Source organism: Felis catus, chromosome E2 (assembly GCF_018350175.1).
Source record: "Felis catus isolate Fca126 chromosome E2, F.catus_Fca126_mat1.0, whole genome shotgun sequence".
Classification (NCBI taxonomy): domain Eukaryota; kingdom Metazoa; phylum Chordata; class Mammalia; order Carnivora; family Felidae; genus Felis; species Felis catus.
The window spans coordinates 5,916,733-5,940,530 of record NC_058382.1 but is presented as its reverse complement, the minus strand read 5'-3'; the positions used below and the strand labels follow the sequence as shown (position 1 = coordinate 5,940,530).

Here is a 23,798-nt window from a genome sequence, read left to right as displayed (position 1 = left end):
TAAGAGATGTCCAAAGTTACATGTGTGTCTTTTTATAGCACTTACAATGTGTGGGTCACTGTTATTACTGCTTTCCCTATTGCAACTTATATAATATTCACAACCCTATGAGTTAGGAACTAACATTACTCTCATTCTATAGACGAGGAGAATTTAACCATGGGAAGTTAAGTGACTCATGTAAATAGCAGAGGAATCACAATTTGAACCTTGGTTGCCTAGTTGCAGTGATATGAATGTTTGCTACGGTACTATACTATGCCAGGAACCTTGTTATAGATACACATGCACACACACGCACACACACACGCGCACACACACACACACACACACACACACACACCCCTTCTCATATTTTAAATTTATTTTACTTACTAAACCTGGTTTGATCATTTCCCACTTTCGTTTAAGTATTCTTTATAACCAATATAACTATGGAGTGAAGATTCAAAGGTATTAATAAATTATTCATGCACTGAGTAATTTTATTGAGCCAATCTGATTTATTTAATGTAGACAACTGTTAGGATGGCAGCTGAACTCATTTCATTTTTTGCCTGGACCAAAAGGACAATGGCATCCGTAACAGAAATTATGGGGCAGAACTGCACTGTGTGCTAACATATGGGACATGAAACATCACATAGTGATAAAGCATATTAGGGCAGAAAATATTAATCCTCTTAAAGATCACATCACTGTATGTTATTTTATAAAAAAAAACCCTGAAACTTGAATTGATATTTGATTTCAAAAAGCTATTTAAATACAGCACAAACCTGCCAAATGGAATTTGAGGGCTTGGAATCTTGGGCATTTAATAAATTGAAAAGCAAGAAAGGTGAATCATGAGCTGGGAATACTACTGAAATGATTTTAAACCAGAGTAAATATACGTTAAAAAATTTTTCCTGATGAGATTTTATTTTTAAACTAATTTATTAATTTAAATTAAAATACAAAAATAAATTCCTTAATTTTTTGCTCTTTGAAACCATCGGTTACAATGTTAACTTTTTCATAAAGGACCTTTCCCAATTTCATGAAGAAGATTATCTCACAGATCAAGAGACTACAGAGATTTGCAGTAGAGACACATTTTCTGTCTCCATTAAGCACATCACACTCAAGAAGAACACATTTCAGCAATTCCCATTCAGTCATGCTATTCATACTGTGAACCAGGTATTTTAATTAGTTCCATCACACTCATTATCACACACACATGCCTTTAGAGAAATCACATTATTGCTCCTGAAAATGTCTCTGTGACTCTTGCTCACGTTATTGAATGGCAGATTAATTTTGAAATTATAATCTTTTTTGTTTAAAATTTTTTTTAATGTTTATTTATTTTAGAGACAGATAGAACACAGTTGGACCTTTCCCAACTAGACAAACTCTTTGTCTTGCTCATAAACGAACACTAGAGATATTCCACTAAGGCCAGAAAACCACACTAAAAAACGTACATGGTCACCTGTTCTATTAATTTGTCATTGTATTGGGGGGTTAGCCAGGGCCATTTAAAATGGCATAAGAATTAGAAACAAAGATGCAGAACTATGTTTGTATATGATTCAAGTATACGTTCCAAAACACAAAGGAACTGATAGAAAATCCAGTATTAAAAATAATTCAGTAAGCTAATAGGACATAATACTGACATACAAAAACAATAGCCTTTTTGTACGTAGGCTAGTACTTTTTATTTTTTTATTAAAAACATTTAATGTTTATTTATTTTTGAGAGAGAGAGAGAGAGAGAGAGAGAGAGAGAGAGAGGCAGGCAGATTGAGAGGGAGACACAGAATCCGAAGCAGGCTCCAGGCTCCAAGTTTTCAACACAAAGCCCAATGCGGGGCTTGAACCTACAAACTGTGAGATCATGACCTGAGCCCAAGATGGACGCTTAACCGACTGAGCCAACCAGGCCCCCATGTACACAGGATATGTTTATACAATAGCCTAGGTGCAATAAAGACACATTTATGAGTTATTAAGAAGGCCTGCAATTACAAAAGTGTAACATAAGATGAAATAGGGGCACATGGGTGGCTCAATTGGTTAAGCATCCGACTCTTGATTTCATCTCAGGTTGTAATCCCAGGGTCATGGGATCAAGCCTCCTGTCTGGTGCTGCACTGAGCATGGAGCTCGCTTGGGATTCTCTCCCTCTCTCTCTCTTTCTCTCTCCCTCTGTCTCTCTCCACCTGCCTCTATCCCCCACTCTCTCTCTAAAATAAACAAATAAATAAATAGCTTTAAAAAATAAATGAAATAGGAGCGCCTGGGTGGCTCAGTCGGTTAAGCAGCCGACTTCGGCTCAGGTCATGATCTCGCGGTCCGTGAGTTCGAGCCCCGCGTCAGGCTCTGTGCTGACAGCTCAGAGCCTGGAGCCTGTTTCAGATTCTGTGTCTGCCTCTCTCTGACCCTCCCCCGTTTATGCTTAGTCTCTCTCTGTCTCAAAAATAAATAAACGTTAAAAAAAATTAAAAAATAAACAAATAAATAAATAAATAAATAAATGAAATAAACTAGCCAGTAATGAAACTAACAAAAATGTGTAAAGCCTATATGGGGGAAAAAATTAAACACTCCTGAAATATATGAAAGTAGAAATAAATGAATATAAATTCATGTCATGCTCTTGGGTAGAAAAAGTCAATGTTATAAAAAGGTCAATTCTCCTTAACCTAATTTATGAATTTAATTTGATCCTGATATAGATAGTTTTTTAAATATATTGACATGGTTTTTTGAACTAGCAATGTTACTGCAAAAATCTTACAGAATAATGAACAAATAAAAATATTCACAAAAACTTAAAAAAATCAGTATGGATATCCTTATGAGATGTTTATTTATAAACAGATTATGAGATCAGTGAAGCTAAAAATTCAGAAGTATGCCAAAGTGCATAAGAAAAGTTAATAACCAGCATAAACTAAAGTGGGGATAACATCATTAATGCTTGGTATTTGGGAAATGGGAATTCCTATCAAAATGACAATAAATGTTCTTTTTTGTTTTTTAAAATTTTTTCTTAAGTTCATTTATTTTTGAGGGAGAGGCAGAGGCAGTGTGTGAGCAGGGGAGGGTCAGAGAGAGAGGGAGACACAGAATCCAAAGCAGGATCCAGGCTCCGAGCTATCAGCACAGATCCCAACACAGGGCTCAAACCCAGAAACCATGAGATCATGACCTGAGCCAATGTTGGATGCTTAACCAACTGAGCCACCCAGGTGCCCCGACAATAAATGTTTTTATTCTTCACATCCTACAGCGGGATAAAGGTCAAACAAAAGAGAAGTCTATATGGTAAAAAATAATTAAAAATGATTAAATACCTTCCTAAGACCTGTTTCTCAAGCACCTGACTGTAGCCACCCTCTGGCTCATCATCATTAAAGACGTTGCTCAGCAACACTTTTGGCTTGAAAAATATCTTCGTTGAGTTTTGATGCATTATTTGTTTTGTATGTTCAGAGTGGCCACTGGTGTATCCACTGGCATCACCTGCTTCTTGAATGTCTTCCGGGACATCACGATGGCCCCAGGAACTCCAAGATGATAGAACTTAAAATAAAAGCTCTGCGCACCTCTCTAACAATCAGCTGCTGGATCCTCACTGTGGGCGTAAATTCTCTCTTCTTGTGACTGAGAATGAACAGTGGAAACATCACAAAGAAATTTGACCAGGGGGTGCTGAATAACAAGATCACACAATCACCATCTGCCCTACTTTTAACCTTCCTTCCTGTGGGCCATTTGGGATTCATGACCTGGACCAGCATCTCCATAGTTTTCCACGTCTTAAGATACAAGCAGTGGGTCCAGCACATTCACAGGAACATCTCCAGAATTTCCCCAGAGGTGAGGGCTACCCAAGGCATCCTTGTCTTGATAAGCACCTTGGTATCGTTTTAAGTTCTCTCTTCCACATTTTCATTTCATTTGGCTCTTTCTGAAAATCCCAGTTGGTGGGTGCAGAACCCCTCTACCCTAATCACTCCATGGTTTTTTTTTTTTTTTAACAATCAGCCCTTCTGTTCTCTGGAGCCCTGACCTTATTGTGTCCAGGGTCCTCTCTCCATGCTACAGAAGGCATACACAACTCTCTAAAATGACAAGATACCTATAAACTATTGTAAACTGTTAAAGAATGTGTAGTCATGTGTTCATTCACTCCTTGCAGAGATTTAAGCACTGGAGGGGGCAGTCACCTAATAGAGAGGGTGTGAAAAACAAATCCAGCCCGCACCACCTTCAGGATTTCCACAGGAAAACAGAACAGGAGCTATTAACTTGCATATTTCCTATTGAAGATTATTAACAGTATATATGATGCTGCTGAAAATGTGAAAACCTAGTTTTACAATTTGCTTGTATTATTGACATAAAGAACAGACAGGTCTCTGGAAATATTTCAAAACCACTATTTCATCAGTACTAGGAAAAATTAAGTATCTCTGAAAGAGTACACCTTTTACAAGCCTCCTCATCTGCACTTGTTACCAAGCATTCAGAAACAGAAAACAGAAAGATCTAATTTTCCGGGTACCTGGATGACTCAGTGGCTGACCCTCAGACTCTTGCTTTTGGCTGAGGTCAGGATCTCAGGGTTTGTGAGATCCAGCCCAGAGTTGGGGGGGGGGGGCGGGGGAGGGGACAGAGGGCTCTGCTCAGAGCCGGCTTGGGGTTGCAGATCTAGCTCACTGCCCCTCCCCGCTTGCTCTCCCTCCCGTGCTCTCTCTCAAAATAAATACATTTTTAAAAATCTAATTTTCAAGGGAAAAAAATCTTTCCAAAATAACCGAGAACAAAGATTTAAAAAAAATTAAAATTGCAATGAAATTTGGCAATTAAGGGCTTAAGCAAATACAGGTGCCATGTGGTAGGTTTCAAAGACGTTTGGATTTGTAATTCATCTCGAGAGGTGTGGATTCGAATATCAAATCTAAAGAAAAAGACATTAATGAACACTTATAGAGGCAAAAATGTTCCTTTAAAGCAACTTGCCAGCTTCTCGCTCCCACAGCCCAGGGAGGAAAGCAGTCCAGCCAGTAGAGAGAAGTGACAATTCAGTGAAAAGCTCTGATGGGGAGTTAATACCAAACTGCACATTCTCCACAAAACGGTTTTGCATTTCGCAATGTAGCGTCCATCACTGACACTGACCACCCCGGCTTTTGCTGCATTAAACAAAGAGCTGTAACTGTCCGCGTCTCAGTCAACCCACCAGGACCCCAGCCTCAGGTCCCCGCGCTGCTCCGCCTCCCCAGCTGGAGGCGCGTCTACACTGCTTGCTACAAATGTTTCCCCCGGCATCGTGTTGAATTTGTCAAATACCGCCGCTCCCAACAGAAGCGGCCCACCCTTCCCTAACCTTGTGCCCAGCCTGGCTCCAAACGACACCAGCGGGATTGGGAGGAATCCAAAAGCAGAACCTGAAACCGCAAAGACAAACAGGACTGGCAGACACCAGGAAGCAGACCCTGCGCAGGGGAGGACACTGTAAGCCCAGGCCCTGCCTAAAACCGCCGCGTCATAGACGCGCCTCGGCCCCGCCCAGCGGCTCGCGCTTGCGCACTTTCCTGCAGACCCGGAACTGGATCGCCCGGAGCAACCAGCGCGCTCGGCTGAGTGAGTCTCCATTTTCCTGGTTTACACCAGGGGCCGTGCTCCTAAAGCCCCGCCTCCACATCCAGGTTTCGGGGTCGCCTGGAAGGTAAAATCCTTGCACTCACTCGTCCCTTTCACCTCTCGCGGCGTGGCTATAAGACGTTCCGATCCCAGTCGCTCGGGGCAGGTCCCGGGCCTCTCTGCATCGTTTCCGTTTAAAATCGCTCTGAGGCAGGTACGGGCCCAGCCTTTCTGTCTCTGGCCCTTGCAGACCCCGATCGCCCTGACCGTCGCTTTCCTGCTCAGAACCTTTCTCTGACTCCCGAGTCTCCCCACTGCCGTCCACCCTCAACCGCGTCGTGCACAGTCGTCACTAGGGAGGTGGATGCAGGCCCTTCGCCCCGCCGCAGGGAGGTCAGAGTGGGGACAGAGATGGCAGGGAAAGACGCAGAAATCTGCGGAGTTAGAAGGCCATCATAAAGTGTGGGGAGAAAGAACGGCGGGGATTGAAACAGAGGCCGTAATAGAGTGGGGTCAGACTGTTGGAGGAGGAATGGTGAGGCAGGGACACAGAAATGGACAAAAGGACAGAAAAGAAACAAGGACACAGAGACTTATACAGAGAAGAAAACACGTAGTGGTCTCAGACAAAGCACAGGACCCAAACCCAGGTGAGTACTGAATTGATTGGATATGGGGATATTAAGTTGTGAAGTACTGATTTGTGGCTTTATGACCTCATTAATCTAAAATTTGGTGAATTGTTCGTTATACAGAGGAGATTGGGAGTTGTGAACCCTGATGTTTGAGGCATCTGCTGTTTCTAAGCATTGCATCAGAAGATCAATTCCATTTGCAACCCCTACTCATCTAGAGGGCAGAGGACTAGCTCAGTGAGTTAACCAGGGAAGACTTTCTATAACCACATGGTGCTTTTTACAGTGGCCATCATTAACAGTAGTTTGTCTCTCTCCCTTTTTTCTGTGGCTCATGGTATTCTTTGGTGTATCCTCACACTTGTTTGGCTTTAATCTCAGAATCCATTGGATATCTTTTTAATTTCCAAATTATTTTCCCTCTGAATTTTATTGTTCAGATTATGAATTTTATATACTTTCTACTCTATCATATGTTGGAACCATTCTTTGATTTCTGGTAAATAACTTTATAATATTTCCTTACACATCCGTTAAGGATGTTGATAATCTTTAACACTCAAAACGTGTTCAGGCAGTTAATTTAATATTCAACAGTTCTCTTTTTCCCTTAAGTGATCTTTTACATTACTGAGTTCCAAGCTGAAGTCTCCAACTAATTAGATTATCCCCTCAAGTCCCCTTTGTCTTTTCTGTACACATGTTGAAGGGTGGTCTGGATTGATGTGGAACTTTGTTCCAGCAGAGCCCATCTCATAATACAGAGATTGCTCAGAGCTCATACCCACAGGTGACCCTTTTTCATGTTTTCCAGGACTTGTAACTATTTGTAATTTCATACAGCTTTTCTGGAAAAGAGGAATTAAATGCTTGGGTTTGATCAAACCCATGAAAGAGAAGCCTCTCTTGTTCAGGAATATGAAAGGTAATCTGGAATTAGGACCAACACTTTTTTTTTTTTTTTTTTTTTAATTTACATCCCAGTTAGCATGTAGTGCAATAATGATTTCAGGAGCAAAATCCAGTGATTCATCCCCTACATATAAAACCCAGTGAACATCCCAAGAAGTGTCCTTCTTAACGCCCCTTACCCATTTAGCTCATCCTCCCACCCAGCACCCTTCCAGCAACCCTCAGTTTGTTCTCTGTATTTAAGAGTCTTTATGTTTTGTCTCCCTCCCTGTTTGTACATTATTTTTGCTTCCCTTCCCTTATGTTCATCTGTTTTGTGTCATAAATTCCACATATGAGTGAAGTCGTATGTTGTATGTGTTACTCTGCTAATTTCACTTAGCATGATACACTCTAGTCCATCCATATTGTTGCAAATGGCAGGATTGCATTCTTTTCGATTGCCAAGTTAATACTCCACTTATATATATACATATAATACTTGTATATACATATATATACTTATATACATATATACTTTGTGTGTGTGTGTATATATGTATGTATGTATTTATGTATATATACACATATATATGTATATACCACATCTTCTTTATCCATTATTCAGTCGATGGACATTGGGCTGTTTTCATTCTTTGGCTGTTGTCAATAGTGCTGCTTTAAACATTGGGGTGCGTGTCCCCCTTCGAAGCAGCACATCTGTATCCCTTGGATAAATACGTAGCACTGCAAGTGCTGGGTCATTGGGTAGTTCTATTTTTAATTTTTTAAGGAACCTCCATACTTTTTCCAGAGTGGCTGCACCCATTTGCATTCCCACCAGCAGTGCAAAAGAGATCCTCTTTCTCCGCATCCTCGCCAACATCTGTCGTTGCCTGAGTTGTTACTGTTAGCCATTCTGATAGGTGTGAGGTGGTATCTCATTGTGGTTTTGATTTGTATTTCCCTGATGGTGAGTGAAGTTGAGCACTTTTTCATGTGTCGGTTGGCCATTTGGATGTCTTCTTTGGAAAAGTGTCTATTCATGTCTTCATTTCTTCACTGGATTGTTTTTTGGGTGCTGAGTTTGAGAAGTTCTCTATAGATTTTGGATACTAATCCTTTATCTGATATGCCATTTGCAAATATCTTCCCTCATTCCGCTGTTTGCCTTTTAGTTTTGCTGATTGTTTCCTTCGCTGTGCAGAAGCTTTTTATTTTGATGAGGTCCCAATAGTTCATTTTTGTTTTTGTTTTTCTTGCCTCTGGAGACATGTTGAGTAAGAAGTTGCTGCGGCCAGGTCAAAGAGGTTTTGGCCTGCTTTCTCCTCGAGGATGTTGATGGCTTCCTGTCTTACATTTAGGTCTTTCATCCATTTTGAATTTATTTTTGTGTATGGTGTAACAAAGTGGTCCAGATTTCTTCTGCATGTCACTGTCCAGTTTTCCCAGCTCCACTTGCTGAAGAGACTGTCTTTATTCCATTGGATATTCTTTCCTGCTTTGTCAAAGATTAGTTGGCCATATGTTTGTGGGTCCATTTCTGGGTTCTCTAGTTTGTTCCATTGATCTGTGGGTCTGTTTTCGTGCTAGTTCCATACTGTCTTGCTGATTACAGCTTTGTAACACAGCTTGAAGTCTGGAATTGTGATATTTGCAGCTTTGGTTTTCTTTTTCAGGATTGCTTTGGTTATTTGGGGTCTTTTGTGGTTTCATACAAATTGTAGGATTGTTTTTTCTAGCTCTGTGAAGAATGCTGGTATTATTTTGATAGGGATTGCATTGAATATGTAGATTGCCTTGGGTAGTATTGACATTTTAACAATATTTGTTCTTCCAATCCATGAGTGTGGAATATTTTTCCTTTTTTTTTTTTTTTTGGTGTCTTCAATTTCTTTCGTAAGCTTTCTATAGTTTTCAGGGTATTGATTTTTCACCTCTTGGGTTAGGTTTATTCCTAGGTATTTTATGGGTTTTGGTGCAGTTGTAAATGGGATCGATTCCTTGATTTCTCTTTCTGCTGCTTCATGATTGGTGTATAGAAATGCAATTAGGGGCACCTGGGTGGCTCAGTCCGTTAAGTGTCTGACTTCAGTTCAGGTCATGATCTCACTGTTTTTGAGTTTGAGCCCTGCGTCAGGCTCTGTGCTGACAGCTCAGAGCTTGGAGCCTACTTCGGATTCTTTGTCTCCCTCTCTCTCTGCCCCTCCCTTCCTCATGCTCTGCCTCTCTCTCTGTCTCTAAAATAAACATTAAAAAAAAAAAAAAAAGAAATGCAATTGATTTCTGTGCATTAATTTTATATCCTGAGACTTTGCTGAATTCATGGATCAGTTCTAGCAGTTTTTTGGTGGAATCTTTGGGATTTCCATATAAAGTACAAGTCATCTGCAAAGAGTGAAAGTTTGACTTCCTCCTTGCTGATTAGGATGCCAGGACAAGCCCTTTCTGCTTAAAGCTATCCAGGCCATCATTTCAGAATTTACTTACACCCAGTTCTGCTCACTCAACTCAAACTTCTTAAGGGTAACTTGGTAAAATTACTCCCCTTCTGAGCCCCAGTGTACCTACCTGTAACATGGAGATGACAGACCAAAAATTCTGAACCTGAGCTAATAAGATCCCTGAAATGATTTTCAAAGTTGGGTGTGTTTTTGTGTTGGCAGTTTTCTGGATGAGGGTATGCAGTTATCATTAGAGTTTACAATGTGACCCATTTCCAAAAATAATAAAAACCACTTAGAAAGAGGCAGAATAGTCTTAGAGAGAGAGACATGCCTCTGTCAGCTCCACCCTCTCTGTGTGTCTTAGCTATATCTTAAAAATTTGTGTCATCTTTTGACATTAAACCTTCTCATGGCTTCCCATCACCATGAGGACAAAGATCTAAACTCAGAGTGTAGTAACCAGGGAGCTTTGGAGCTCAGGTGGCAACTTGTTCCAAATTGATAGCATGGACAGGCTTCTGTGTCCTCCATCAACCATTCATTGGATGCTGGCTTCCTAGGGAGGAGCCAAGAACTTGAATGAGGGAGTTCCCTTAGGCTGAGTGCCAGGTAGACAAGACAATGCAGTTTCAGTAGAGTGTGTACGTTTCAGCAGGAGGGGAGGGCTTTCTGAAGAAATGCTTGACAAATGCACTTGTTGGACTCCATACAGGAGTTTATTCTCCCTGCATCCCTTCTGTTGCGGTGGGCAGCAAAGGTCTTTTTCCCATAGTAAGGTGCTCTCTGTATGCATACTCTATATGCATACTGTGGCAGAGGAAGAGGATATCTTGATTCTAAACATTAAACAACATACTTTTTGTCACACAGTATAACCTTACCTGAGAAGGAAGACCAGAAGAAGAGGGGGAAAAAAAAGGAGGAATGGCTCTTTTCCAGGTAAAAGTCATATTTTTCGATGACTGTTCTTCCTAAAATGTCACATTTTGGACTCATTAATCTTCTCCATCTCAGAGTTGTCCTGCCTACAGTGTTTACTCACACCCAGGGCCTTCTCCCAGTCTCCTCTCATCTCCATGCAGATTCCATCTCACTGTGACCCAGTGACATGGAACTTGGGAAGAGGCTCCTTTTAGGTGGTTATCCTGTGAAGGAGTTTCTTCGCAGGCAAGAACTAGAGATGGGGGAAGTGGGCTGTCGTGTCCTTGAGGTTGGGCAGTAGGATTCTTCAGAGACTCCTTCTAGATAGATGCCCATTCAGCTCATATAAATAAACCAGGATTAAAGAGATTACATACGTAAGTAATATATTAATGCTCACAAGTACTTGAGAAACCCTGGAAAATACGACTGACGGGGAAATTTGCTTTGTCTGATTTTACAAATGCCTTTTGACGTTAAACGAGGGAATCAGTGTGCTTCTGACCCCCAAATATTAATACTTTGGAATAGAATGGGAAGTTCAAAGTATGGATAAGGAATAGAGAGTTTTGTTTTGTTAACACAATTAGTTTTAAAATGTAGAATCAACCTACTTTTCTAACAGTAAGTGTTCTTTAAATTATTTATAGCACATCCATCTCATAAAGACCATGTGTGGTGTTCTTTCAGGAACTCTTATGCCGTAGATCTTTTAAATAAAAATGTTTATGACTTAGCCTGACATAGGACCAGAACTTTCTGTCATCAGAGAGGCTGGTGCTCAATTTTCATTTTACTAATAATTGTTAAATTTTTTTTTTTTGTATTAAACTCCTCTAGTATATATTTTTTGTGGTTCAGTTCCACACAGTGGTACATCTTAGAAACTAATAAGTAAAATAACCATTCCCTCTCACATCTTTCACCATCACGGATTGTCTTCATCAGGAACCAATGTTCTCTTTAGTGCAAATCTTCTAAAAATGTATTTACATATTATAATGTGATTTTAGAAAATATTCTTCACTAAATGTTTTATCATCATATTTTACTCTGCAAATTGAAATATTTACATACCATATGTCTTGAAGTTGTTCTCATGTTAGTAAACGTAGAGATAACTGCTTTTTTAGATCCTCATTGGAGCATTCACTAAATGAAGAAACATGGGTCCTTTACAATTTCTTACTGTTTCAAAGAATGCCTGACTTCACTACAGACATCTAAGGGTATCTTAAAATTGTTACGGGGTGCCTGGTTGGTTAGGTCGATAAGGTGTCCGACTTGGGCTCAGGTCATGATCTCATGGTTAATGAATAAGAGGTCCACATGGGGCTCTGTGCTGACAGGTCAGAGCCTAGAGCCTACTTCGGATTCTGTGTCTCCCTCTCTCTGCCCCTCCCCTGCTCACATTCTGTCTTTCTCTCAAAAACCAATAAACATTTAAAAAAAAAAAAAGAAAAGAAAAAGATTGTACAGCTTAAGCATGATTACCAGGTTAATGATAGTCTTTCTGAGGAGGCACAGACGTTCCTTATTTACTAAACAGACGTTCTTTATTTACTAAATAAAGATTTTAAATCAACTGTCTTGAACACCCTCAGCTAAAGGAAAACATGGAAAACATCTAAGAAGTAGGAGAATAATGTTTCAACAAATAGAAAATATCAGTAAAGAGACAGATGAAATAGAAAGGGATGGAATAGTTATTCTGGAGTTAAAAAAGTATAATAGCCAAAATTCAAAATTCACTAGAGGGTGAATGGACAATAGATGGACAATAAGAATAAAGAATCAGTGAACCTAAACATAAGTTAACTGAAATTATCAAGTGTAAGCAGAAGAAAGGGAGAAAAAGAATAAAAGGGAAAAAAAGAAGAAAAATGACCGGAGACTAAGAAATCTTCAAACACTATCAAGAATACTGATATACATGTAATAGGAGTCCTAGAAGGATAAGACAAAGAAAGGGCAGAAAGAATATTTGAAGAAATAAGAGTTGAAAACCTCCCCAATATGTCAAAACAACCTACACATCCAAAAAACTCAATTAACTTCAAGTATGACAAATGCATGGAGATCCCTGGCAAGCACATAATCACTCAGCTTTTTATTTTTTTATTAAAAAAAATTTTTTTAACGTTTATTTATTTTTGAGACAGAGAGAGACAGAGCATGAACAGGGGAGGGTCAGAGAGAGAGGGAGACACAGAATCTGAAACAGGCTCCAGGCTCTGAGCTGTCAGCACAGAGCCCAACGTGGGGCTCGAACTCACGGACAGCGAGATCATGACCTGAGCCAAAGTTGGCCGCTTAACCGACTGAGCCACCCAGGCGCCTCAATCAGTCAGCTTTTTAAAAAAAAATTTTAATGTTTATTTTATTTTTGGGGGAAAGAGAGAGAGAGACAGAGCACGAGTGGGGGAGGGGCAGAGAGAGAGGAAGACAGAATCTGAAGTAGGCTCCAGGTTCTGAGCTGTCAGCACAGAGCCCGATGTGGGGCTTGAACCCACAAACCATGAGATCTTGACCTGAGTCAAAGTTGGAAGCTTAACCAACTGAGCCACCCAGGCGCCCCAAGGCTCGCTTTAGATACACAAATAGGTTGAAAGTGGAAGGATGGAAAAAGACATTCCTTGCAGATAGTCATGAAACCTACCTGAGTAGCTATACACATATCAGACCAAATAGACTTTAAGTTGTAAAATTGCTACTAAAGATGTTGAAGGACATTCTATATTGAAAAAAGAGTCAGCCCATCACGAAGATAAAACAACTACAAATGATATGTATATAACAGCAAAGCCCCCAATTTTTTGAAGCAAAAAAAGAGTTCTACTATAACAGAGGGAGACCTCAGTGTTCCCTTTTTAATAATGGACAGAACCACCAGACATCAGTAATAGAGGACTGTGCAACACTAAACCAGCTAAACTCAGCAGACATATATAGAACACTCCACTCACCAAAAACATTGCACTCAAAATTAGGAATAGAAGGGAACCTGATCAGTCCGAAAAAGGATATTATAAAAATTCCATAGCTAACATCATACTCATTGGTGAACAACTGAAAACTTCCCCCTAATATCAAGAACAAAACACGTATGCCCCACTGTGCCACCACATATCAACACTGTATGGGAAACTTTAATTAGAGAAAATACAGAGGATAAATAAAATGTGTCAGAATTGGAAAAGAAATCAAACGATCTCCATTCATAGTGTACATGATCTTATATTTAGAAATAAGAATCCTCAGAAAGACAGTTACCATATGTTTTCACTCATATGTGGATCCTGAGAAACTTAACAGAGAACGATGGGGGGGGGGTAGTTAGAGAGAGGGAGGGAGGCAAACCATGAGACTTAAATACTGAGAACAAACTGAGGGTTGGTGGGGGGTGGGGGAGAGGGGAAAGTGGGTGATGGGCATTGAGGAGGGCACCTTTTGGGATGAGCACTGGGTGTTGTATGGAAACCAAACTGACAATAAATTATATTTCATATAAAAAAAAAAGAAATAAGAATCCTCAAACTATTAGAATGAATTCACTGAAGTTACAGAATACAATATCAACACTCAAAATTCAGGTTGTGTTTCTGTACAGGAGCAATCAACAAATGGACAGTAAGTAAACAGTTCCATTTAGAAGAGCAAGAAAACAAATGGGAATAAATTTAACCAAGGAAATGGAAGATTTACACACACTGAAATTTCATACAAAGTTGTTGAGGAAAATTAAAGAAAACCTAAACAAATGTCAAGATATCCTGTGCTTGTGGCTTAGAAGACCTTAAAATGGCAGTACTCCCCAGAGCAATATAAAGGGTAATGCAGTCCTTAGAACACCCCAACAGCATGTTTTGCCCAAATGGGAAACCTCGTTCTAAAACTCACATAGAATTGGTAAGGACACCAAATAACGAAAATAAATATGAGAAAGAACAATATCGGAGGACTTAGAATTCTTGACATCAAACCTGACTACAATAACTTTGAGTAATCAAAACTATAATTCTAGCAGAGGCTAGAAATACAGATCAAAGTGATAGAATTGAGTGTCCACAAGTAAACCCATACGTCTGCAATCCATTCCCTTTTACAAGTCTGCCAAAAACAGTGGAAAAAAGAATAGTCTCTTTAATGGTACTGGAACAACTGGATATCCTTGTGTCAATGAAACTGAAACTACCTCCTACCATATAAGTAAATAAATTCAGAATTAATCAAAAGACTACAGGTAAGAGCTAAAACTATAAAAGTCTTAGATGAAAACATAGAGGTAAATCTTCATGACCTTAGGGTTGGCAGTGGATTTTTATATATGATACCAAAAGCAAAAGAGAAAATGACTAAGTAGATAAATTGGTATTCGTCACAATCATGTCTGTGCACTGAGACATTATCATGTGAGTGAAACAGTCTACCAAATGGGAGGAAATAATTTGCAAATCACAAATCTAGTAAGGGTGCAGAACCTAGAAATATATGAAGAACTTCTCTACAACTCAACAACCAAAATACAAAGAGCCCAATTTGTAAAATAGTCAAAGTATTTTAATAGACGTTTCTCCACAGAAGATATACAAATGAAACAAGCACAAGAAGAGGTGTTCAATGAAAGTCGTCATTAGTAAGATGCAAAGTCAAAACCAAATGAGTTATCATTTCATACCCACTAGGATGACTGTTGTAAAACAACAACAACAAAAAATAAGTGTTGGTAAAGATGTAAAGATTCTAATTAGAATCATGACCCATTGCTGTTAAGCTGTTGTAGCTGCTGCAGAAAACAGTGTGGCCAATTCTCAAAATATTAAACCATGTGACTCAGTAATTCCACTCCTAGGTATATAACCAAAAGAACTGAAAACAAATATTCAAACTTACTTGTACTTGAAAGTTCACAGCAACTTATTATTAACATCAGGCAAAGGTGGTAACAAGCAAATGCCCATCAGCAGTTGAGTGAATATGGTCTAGTCCTGCTATGGAATACTCTGCAGGCAGAAGAAAGGAAATGTACCACTGATACATACTATATCATGGATGAACCCCAAACATTATTCTAAGTGAAAGAAGGCAGATGCAAACGGTCACATTTTTGATGCCATTCCATTCACATGAAAAGATCCAAAATCAGTAAATCCAGAGAAAAAGCATTAGTGGTTGCCAGGGACTGGGCAATAGGAAGCACCTGCTTAATGGGTAAAAGATTTCCTTTGGGGCTGATAAAAATGTTTTCTATCTAGACAGAGGTGAGGTTTATGCAACATTGTGAATGCACTGTCACTGAATGGTACTTTAAAATGGCTAATTTTATGTTAACTCTATCTCTTCAAAATTATCTTACACAAATCAAAGAATACTCACTCTAGCCAAGTCCATCTTTACACATCTGTGCTTCCCTAATTTTGTGTCAAATAAGAACACTTTCCCTGTCCACTTGGTGAAATGTGTTTTCCTTTCAGGGGCGGTTGACATTCAGGGATGTGGCCATAGAGTTCTCTCAGGAGGAGTGGGAGTGCCTGGACCCCGCTCAGAGGTCCTTGTACAGGGACGTGATGTTGGAGAACTACAGGAACCTGGTCTCCCTGGGTGAAGATAACTTCCCTCCAGAAGTCGGTAATTACTTTTTATGTGTTTGCATTTCCTTTTGAGAGTCCCTGACTTGATCATAGGAGTTTCAAATCCCTGTTCTTTAGGGAGTGATTGCAGCCGTTTTGATGGAGAATGGAAAGGCATCATAATGTGGCAGATGGACTCTAACTTCCCTTTCCTTCAGAAGTTCTGCACTCCTGCTTGTTTAGGTGGTTGCAGAACATTAGTCAGAAAACATTATGGGAGGGAAATGGTGATGACGAGCACTGGGTATTATATGTTATATGAATCACTAAATTCTACTGAAACCCATACTATACTGTTTGTTAACTAACTAGAATTTAAATAACCATCTAGAAGTCTGGGGAATAGGATATAAAAACTCTTAAAGTCTTAGTAAGTCCAATTTCACTGACATCATTAAAGATAAGGCTCAGAGACAATAAAGTTACTTAAAGTTGGGGAAAGAAAAGGAAACCTTATGGTGAATTTTTTAAAATATCTGATTCTGTGGTTTTACCCTTGTGCTTTTGGTTCAGTATTTCTTGGAAAGAACCAGATCTCTGCATACATAAAATAATCCTTAAGCATTCAAGCACTCAGTTGATCACTTTTTGAAATATGTTTCTACACCCACATATACTGAATGTCCTTTCTTTGTTGAACAACAAGCTGGGAATGTATTCTGGAAGAGCAAAGCAGATCTGTTTTTCTTTATAAATGGAAATCTCTTCTTGAGCTGAATATCATCTCCATTTTCGAAGCAGGGAAAGAGCCCTGGACTGTGGAAAATGACCTGAATATTTGGGGAAATCCAGACAGGTGGGAATGTATTGGAGATGTGAGCACAAGTCAGAGCTTAGATGGGCACAGAGTAAACGGCTCCAGTAAATATTGTTTGGGAAGGATCTGTGGGAAAATACAAGTTCATTCCTTATGAGCTTTCAAAGAAAAGCCTCCCTCACCCCCCACCCCCACACTTCTCATTCTGTTATTCAGATGTGTAAATCAAATGTGTACACGTCTAAACTCCCACTGTCAGGACCTACAACGCTGTTACCTGGCCCCTCTGACCATACTGGTGCCATGGTTTGAGAGGGACTGGGATGGCTGTCCCTAAGGAATCTTTTCCCTGATCTCTCTTGGTTCTCATTCCATACAGGTCAGAGCTGAGGCCTCTATAGTGCAGACCCCAGGACCTGTTTACTTTCCATTTCTATTTTGTGTCCTAGAGAGAACTTCTCAGGAGATAAACAAAATGTAGTATCTGTCTAATAAAAGTAGAGCTAAAGTTTATCTCTTTCTTTCCTGGGCCATCCTGGCTTCTTAGGGTCGGGCCATTGTGCATTAATTAGGAGGAAGTCATGATGTGGATAATTCCAAAAAGTGAAAATCCAAAATTAGATGTAGTTGAAATACAGCACAGCTTACTGTGCTTTTCTGTAGGAAAAGTTAGCTTTTCTGTAGGAAAAACATGTATCATTCCACAGATGTTTATTGCATTCCTGATATACGGAAAGCACCATATTAATAAATTTGGGTGGTGTTTTGTTTAGGTTGTTTTAAGAACTAAAGAGGCAGCAGCAAGTTTTGATGTTAAGTAATCTCTGCACCCATTGTGGGGTTTGAACTCACCACCACAACGTCAAGGGTTTCATGCTCTACCAAGTGAGCCAGCTAGGCATCCCTTTTTTTTCTTAACCTTTTGATCCCTTCACCCGTTTCTGCCACTGTCCCCTCAACTTCCTGCCTGTAGTAACCACCAGTCTGTTCTCTGTATCTGCTAAGAGAGGTTGTTTTGTTAAGATTCCACATATAAGAGAAATCATACTGTATTCGTCTTTGACTCATTCCTCTTAGCATAATGTTCTCAAGGTCCATCCATGTTGTCACAGATTCTTTCTTTTTTATGGCTGGATAATATTGTGTTATATATACACAACTTTATCCATTCACCCATCAATGGACACTTAGATTGTATCTGTATCTCAACTACTATAAATAGTGCTGCAGTGAACATCAGAACGCTTCTTTTTGAGTTAGTATTTTTGTTTTCTTCAGATAAATACTCAGAAGTAGAATTGGTGGATCACACAGTAGTTCTCTTGGCTATACCATTTCATCTCCCACCACCACTGCACAAATTCCCCACCCTGTCACCAATGCTTGTTATTCTTGTCTTTTTAATAACTGCCATTCTAATAGGTGTGAAATGATACCTCACTGTGGTTTTGATTTGCATTTCCCTGGTGATGAATGACGTTGAGCATCTTTTCATGGTCCTGTTGGCCACCTCTAGGTCTTTGTAAAATGTCTATTCAGCTCTTCTGCCCATTTCTTAAATTGGATCATTTGAGCATTTTTGGGCTGTTTTGGATTATTAGTCCCTTATCAGATACATCATTTGCTAATTTTACATTTTGTTGAAAAAGTGTTTCCTTTGCTGTGCAGACACTTTTTAGTTTGATGTAGTCCCACTTATTTTTGCTCGTTTTTTCTTCTGACATCAAGAGTCAAAAAAACAAAAAAATTTCCCCAGACCTGTGTCAAGGAGCTTCTTACCCTCTATCTTTTCTTCTAGGAGTTTTATGGTTTCAGGTCTTAGATTTAGTCTTTAATCCATTCTGAGTTAATTTTTGTGTATGGTGTCAGTCAGTGGTCCAGTTTCACGCTTTTGCCTCTGGCTGTCCCGTTTTCCCAAACCATCGATTGAAGAGATTGTACTTTCCCCCATTGTACAGTCATGTCTTCTTCGTTGTAAGTTAATTGACCATGTGTGTGAGTTTATTTCTAGGCTCTGTTCTTTTCTGTTCATCTGTGTATCTATTTTTATGCTAATACCATACTGTTTTAATTACCACAGCTTTGTAATCAGGGAGTTTGAAATTGGGAATGTTATTCCTCTAGCTTCGTTCTTCTCTCTCAAGATGCTTTGGCATTTGGGTTCTCTTGTGGTTCCATACAAATACAGGACTTTTCTATTTTGTGTGTAGGTTTTTAAGTGGACGTAAATTTTCAACTTATTTTTGTAAATACCAAAGAGTATGACTGCTAGACAACATTTAGTAGTATGTTTAATTCTGTAAGAAACTTGCAGTCTTCCAAAGTGGCATACCATTTTGCATTCCCACCAGCAGTGAATGAGAGTTCCTACTGCTCCATATCCCCACTAGTATTCAGTGTTAGTTTTCTGGATTTTGGCCATTCCCATACATGTGGAGTGACAGTTCATTGTTATAACACACATTGTCTTCAACTAAATCTATGGCATTCTATGATACCTTGAGAACATACTTTTTTTTGTGTTTTTTTAAAGTTACTGCCTTAGTCACAGAAATATCATGAAATTGATTTGCCATAGCTTTTTATATAATAATACATTATTTTGGGGCACCTGGATGGATCAGTCAGTTTAGCATCTGACTCTGGATTTGGGCTCAGGTCATGATCTCACAGTTCAAGAGTTTGAGCTCTGCACTGGGCTCTGTGCTGACAGTGTGGAGCCTGTTTGGGATTCTCTCTCTCTGCCCCTCCCCCACTCTCCCTCTTACTCTAAGTAAATAAACTTTAAAAAATAATTCTTGTATGTGTCTCCTGGAACATGTATATATTAAATAGTTCTCTTGAGTACCTAGAAATGGAATTCATGGGCTATTCAGTTTGATACTTTTCAGAACAAATACTGAAACAGATGTCAGTCTACAGTCTTCCTATAACACCATACTGTCTCCTTTTTTATATTTTCCACTTTCACCTCATACCAATACTATACGTTCTTACAGGATGAGTCCGTATTATGCCTGTTGCTAAATCAGTTCCTTTCACCAAGGTCAGGCGTTTAACTTACAACACAACCATGTTCCCATAGATGTGCAAGCACAAGCACGGTCGCCACATGGCCTGTTACTCCTTGGGCTTCACTCTTGCTTTTCTGAATCCAAGTCCTGGCCTTTCCTCAGATTTTTTTATTGAGCTAAGAAACTATACTGGTATCTCCAGGTATATTAATTTTGAGCACCAAAGCACCTAAGTTTCCACATGTCCTGCCCCTCCCCACACTGAAGAAAAACCCCTATTCATACACAGTACAAATTGCTGATGACTGCAACTTGATCTGGTGTTTAATAATGATGTGTGTTTAATAATGTATGAGGATATGATGAAAAGAACAAGACACTATTATAAGAAACCTGCGTATTACAATCTGAAAATCGATAATCTAGCAGGTTAAGTTAGTGAGTAATCACAGTTACACAAAATAATAGTCTCTGGAATTCTAAAGAATTCTTCCTTGAAAACTGAAGACAGAATTTACATTCCATAAGGAACACATAGTAGGAGAAATCAAAGATATGTTGAGAATCACTGAATTATGAAATAACAGCTTGAGATAAATACATTTTTATAAAGATTAGGAATTAAGGAAGATAAACATCTCTATGATTTCATGCACAGTTATATAATAGCCAGTGTATAGATGAGCTCTGTAATCATGAAGTATCATTTCATTATCCAGTTATATGGCCAAAAAATATGGATAGTGTATAATGTGTGTTTGGAAAAATTACCTTAAAATCAGAGAAATTATTAATATGGAAAAATTTATAAAAAGCAAACTTAAAAACATTGATTATTACGATAGTGTTTGAAGACCATCCTTGAAAAACTTACTGTGTTCAGTATAAAGTATTATTTGGTTGTGTAATTATGTAATTCAGTATAAAATATTTACCTTCCAACTCTCTTTAATAGGAATCCCTTCCGATGGATTTGCAATCAAGGAATTATCACCAACAGAGGATATTAATAAAGGAGAATTTTACCACTTGGTGATATTGGAGAGAAATGGAAGTCATGAAATCAAGGATTTTGATCTCCAGGAAGTCTGGGAAGATATGCATGAGTTTGAAAGTCATTGGGGATATGATACAAGAAATTATAAAGTGCCTTTGACCCATAACAAAAATCTCATTTGTAGAAAAGACCAGCAACTTAATCAGTCCTCAGTTACTCTTCCTGAAAAGCAGAGTGTTTCTGTAAGAAATAATACATACCAGTATTTCATGGGTGGTGAGCCATTTATAAGGACTTTGTTAAAACTAGACAATAACAGAATTGGTGCTGGAAACCAGTACGTAAACTGCTTGGAAAATAGAATTGGATTAAGTTTGCAGGCACATCGGGCTGAACTGCAGAGATTTCACAGTGAGGAGAAAATGTATGAATGTAATCCAACTGAGAAGTCTGTCAGCAATGGTTCCTCAGTCTCATCACTTCAAGGAATTCCTCCCAGTACCAAAAACATTTGGAATAAATCTAGGAAGATTTTAAAATACCCTTTATTACCTGCACAATACAGGAGAGGTTATGCTAGAGGAAAATCTTACAAATGTAATGACTGTGGGAAGGCTTTTAGCAAAAGCTCAAATCTCATGAGTCATGAGAGAATTCATTGTGGACAGAGACCTTACAAATGTAATGACTGTGGCAAAGCCTTTACAGACCGTTCAAATCTTACTCGACATAAGAAAATCCATACTGGAGAGAAACCTTACAAATGTAACGAGTGTGGCAAAGCGTTTACCCAATGTGCAAACCTTACTAGGCATCAGACAATACACACTGGAGAGAAACCACACAAATGTAACGTGTGTGACAAGGCTTTTAACCAAAGTTCAAGCCTTATGGCACATCGGAGAATTCATACGGGAGAAAAACCTTATAAATGTAGTAAGTGTGATAAGGCTTTTATCAAACGTTCAGACCTTTGGGGTCATGAGAGAACTCATACTGGAGAGAAACCTTACAAATGTAGCGAGTGTGGCAAAGCCTTTGCTGAGCGTTCAAATCTTACTCAACATAGAAAAATCCATACTGGAGAGAAACCTTACACATGTAATGAGTGTGGCAAAGCATTTACCCAATTTGCATCCATTACCAGGCATCAGAAAATACACACTGGAGAGAAACCACACAAATGTAATGTGTGTGACAAGGATTTTATCCAAAGTTCAAACCTTATGGCACATCAGAGAATTCATACGGGAGAAAAACCTTATAAATGTAGTAAGTGTGATAAGGCTTTTATCAAACGTTCAGACCTTTGGGGTCATGAGAGAACTCATACTGGAGAGAAACCTTACAAATGTAATGAGTGTGGCAAAGCATTTACCCATTTTGCAACCCTTAATACACACCGGAAAATACACACTGGAGAGAAACCACACAAATGTAATGTATGTGACAAGGATTTTATCCGAAGTTCAAGCCTTACGAGACATCGAAGAATTCATACAAGAGAAAAACCTTATAAATGTAATAAATGTGGTAAGGCTTATATCAAACATTCAGACCTTTGGTGTCATGAGAGAATGCATATTGGAGAGAAACAAATGTCATGAGTGTAGCAAAGCCTCTAGTGGAATGATCACATCTTACTCAGCATAAGAAAATCCATACTGGAGAGAAACCTTATAAATGAGTGTGGCAAAGCTTTTGCCCAATTGCAAAACTTATGAGGCATCAGAAAACACATCATGAAAAGAAACACAGTAAACCTAATATGTGTGGTGGTGCATTTATTCAAAGCTTCAGCTTTGGGGTCATCAAAGAACTCCTGGTAGAAAGAAAACTTGCAAATAAAGTGAGCAAGTGTTCAAGCTGTACTCAGCATCACAGATTCCATCAAGGAGAGTTAACATATGAAACTAATGTACGTGGCAAAACTTGTTACCATGGCTCACACCTCACCTGGTATCAGAATATAATCTCCGAACCATACAAATGGAATGTATGGCAAGGCTTATACAAGGTTATACCTTGGGGAACATAATTTTTTCTAGAGAGAAACCTTACAAATGTAATGAGTGTGAGCAGCTTTATAAAAGTGTACAACTTTGGGGTGGAGGGTAAAAATAAGTGAATGGGATTAAGAGGTACAGACTTCCAATAATAATAATAAAAAAATGTACAACTTGTGGTCCTGAAAGAATTTACAACAGAATTCATACTGGACAGAAACATTACAAACGTAATGAAAGTGATAATTTATTCAGCCAATTCTCTCAGTGGACTACCATAAGAAAATTCATACTGGGGGGAACTAGGTTTATTTTGAGCATTAATCAATGTTAGGTGTTAAATTCCACAGAAAATTAAAATTATTTAAATTCATGAGATGAAGTGTGTCAATGCAACAAGTATATCTGGAAAGACCTAATCATCTTCTGTTTAAATCTCTTTGATTTTATTTTCTTCTCTACATGTATCATGGGACTCAAACTCACAACCACACAATCAAGAGTCACATGCTTTTCTGACTGAGCCAGCTAGGCACCCCTATAGTTTTTTTTTTACTACATTTGCTATTCTTGGGGCACCTGGGTGGTTTTGTCAGTTAAGCGTCTGACTTCAGCTCAGGTCATGATCTCACAGTTCATGGGTTTGAGCCCCGAGTCAGGCTATGTGCTGACAGCTCAGAGCCTGGAACCTGCTCTGGATTCTGGTTCACCCTCTGTGCCCCTCCCCCACTCACGCTCTCTTTCTCTCTCTCAATTTGATATTCCTTGAGGCTACAGTATTATTGAGGACTTAAAGCCTCAAGTTTGGAGTCCATGGATGTTACACTTTTATTACATGTGTTTTACTTGTCAAC

General features: G+C 39.0%; 2 protein-coding genes and 1 long non-coding RNA gene across 5 annotated transcripts in view; 1 reads left to right on the top strand and 2 right to left on the bottom strand.

Moving 5' to 3' along the window:
- Positions 1–5,583: 5,583 nt before the first annotated feature.
- On the top strand, positions 5,584–23,317 carry LOC111556310 (zinc finger protein 677-like). The gene is made up of 4 exons (XM_045046231.1): positions 5,584–5,731; positions 10,490–10,558; positions 16,015–16,168; positions 20,897–23,317. The coding sequence occupies exons 2-4, from the start codon at positions 10,544–10,546 to the stop codon at positions 22,543–22,545; spliced, it is 1,818 nt and encodes a 605-aa protein (XP_044902166.1). The 5' UTR covers positions 5,584–5,731; positions 10,490–10,543; the 3' UTR covers positions 22,546–23,317.
- Positions 9,423–23,798, bottom strand: part of LOC102900272 (zinc finger protein 677-like) — a 63,087-nt gene continuing 48,711 nt past the window's right edge. For 2 of the 3 annotated variants that reach the window (XM_045046236.1, XM_045046241.1), the window contains one exon: positions 15,079–15,543. In XM_045046236.1, coding sequence (XP_044902171.1) covers positions 15,470–15,543 — 74 coding nt within the window. In that variant the 3' untranslated portion in view covers positions 15,079–15,469. Of the gene's footprint in view, positions 11,693–15,078; positions 15,544–23,798 lie in introns of those variants that run through there. The other variant, XM_045046237.1, reaches the window with a different exon arrangement.
- On the bottom strand, positions 20,260–22,358 carry LOC123382294. The gene is made up of 2 exons (XR_006590483.1): positions 22,283–22,358; positions 20,260–21,946 (listed from the first exon to the last, which is right to left on the bottom strand). It is a non-coding gene; the product is annotated as an uncharacterized LOC123382294 (long non-coding RNA).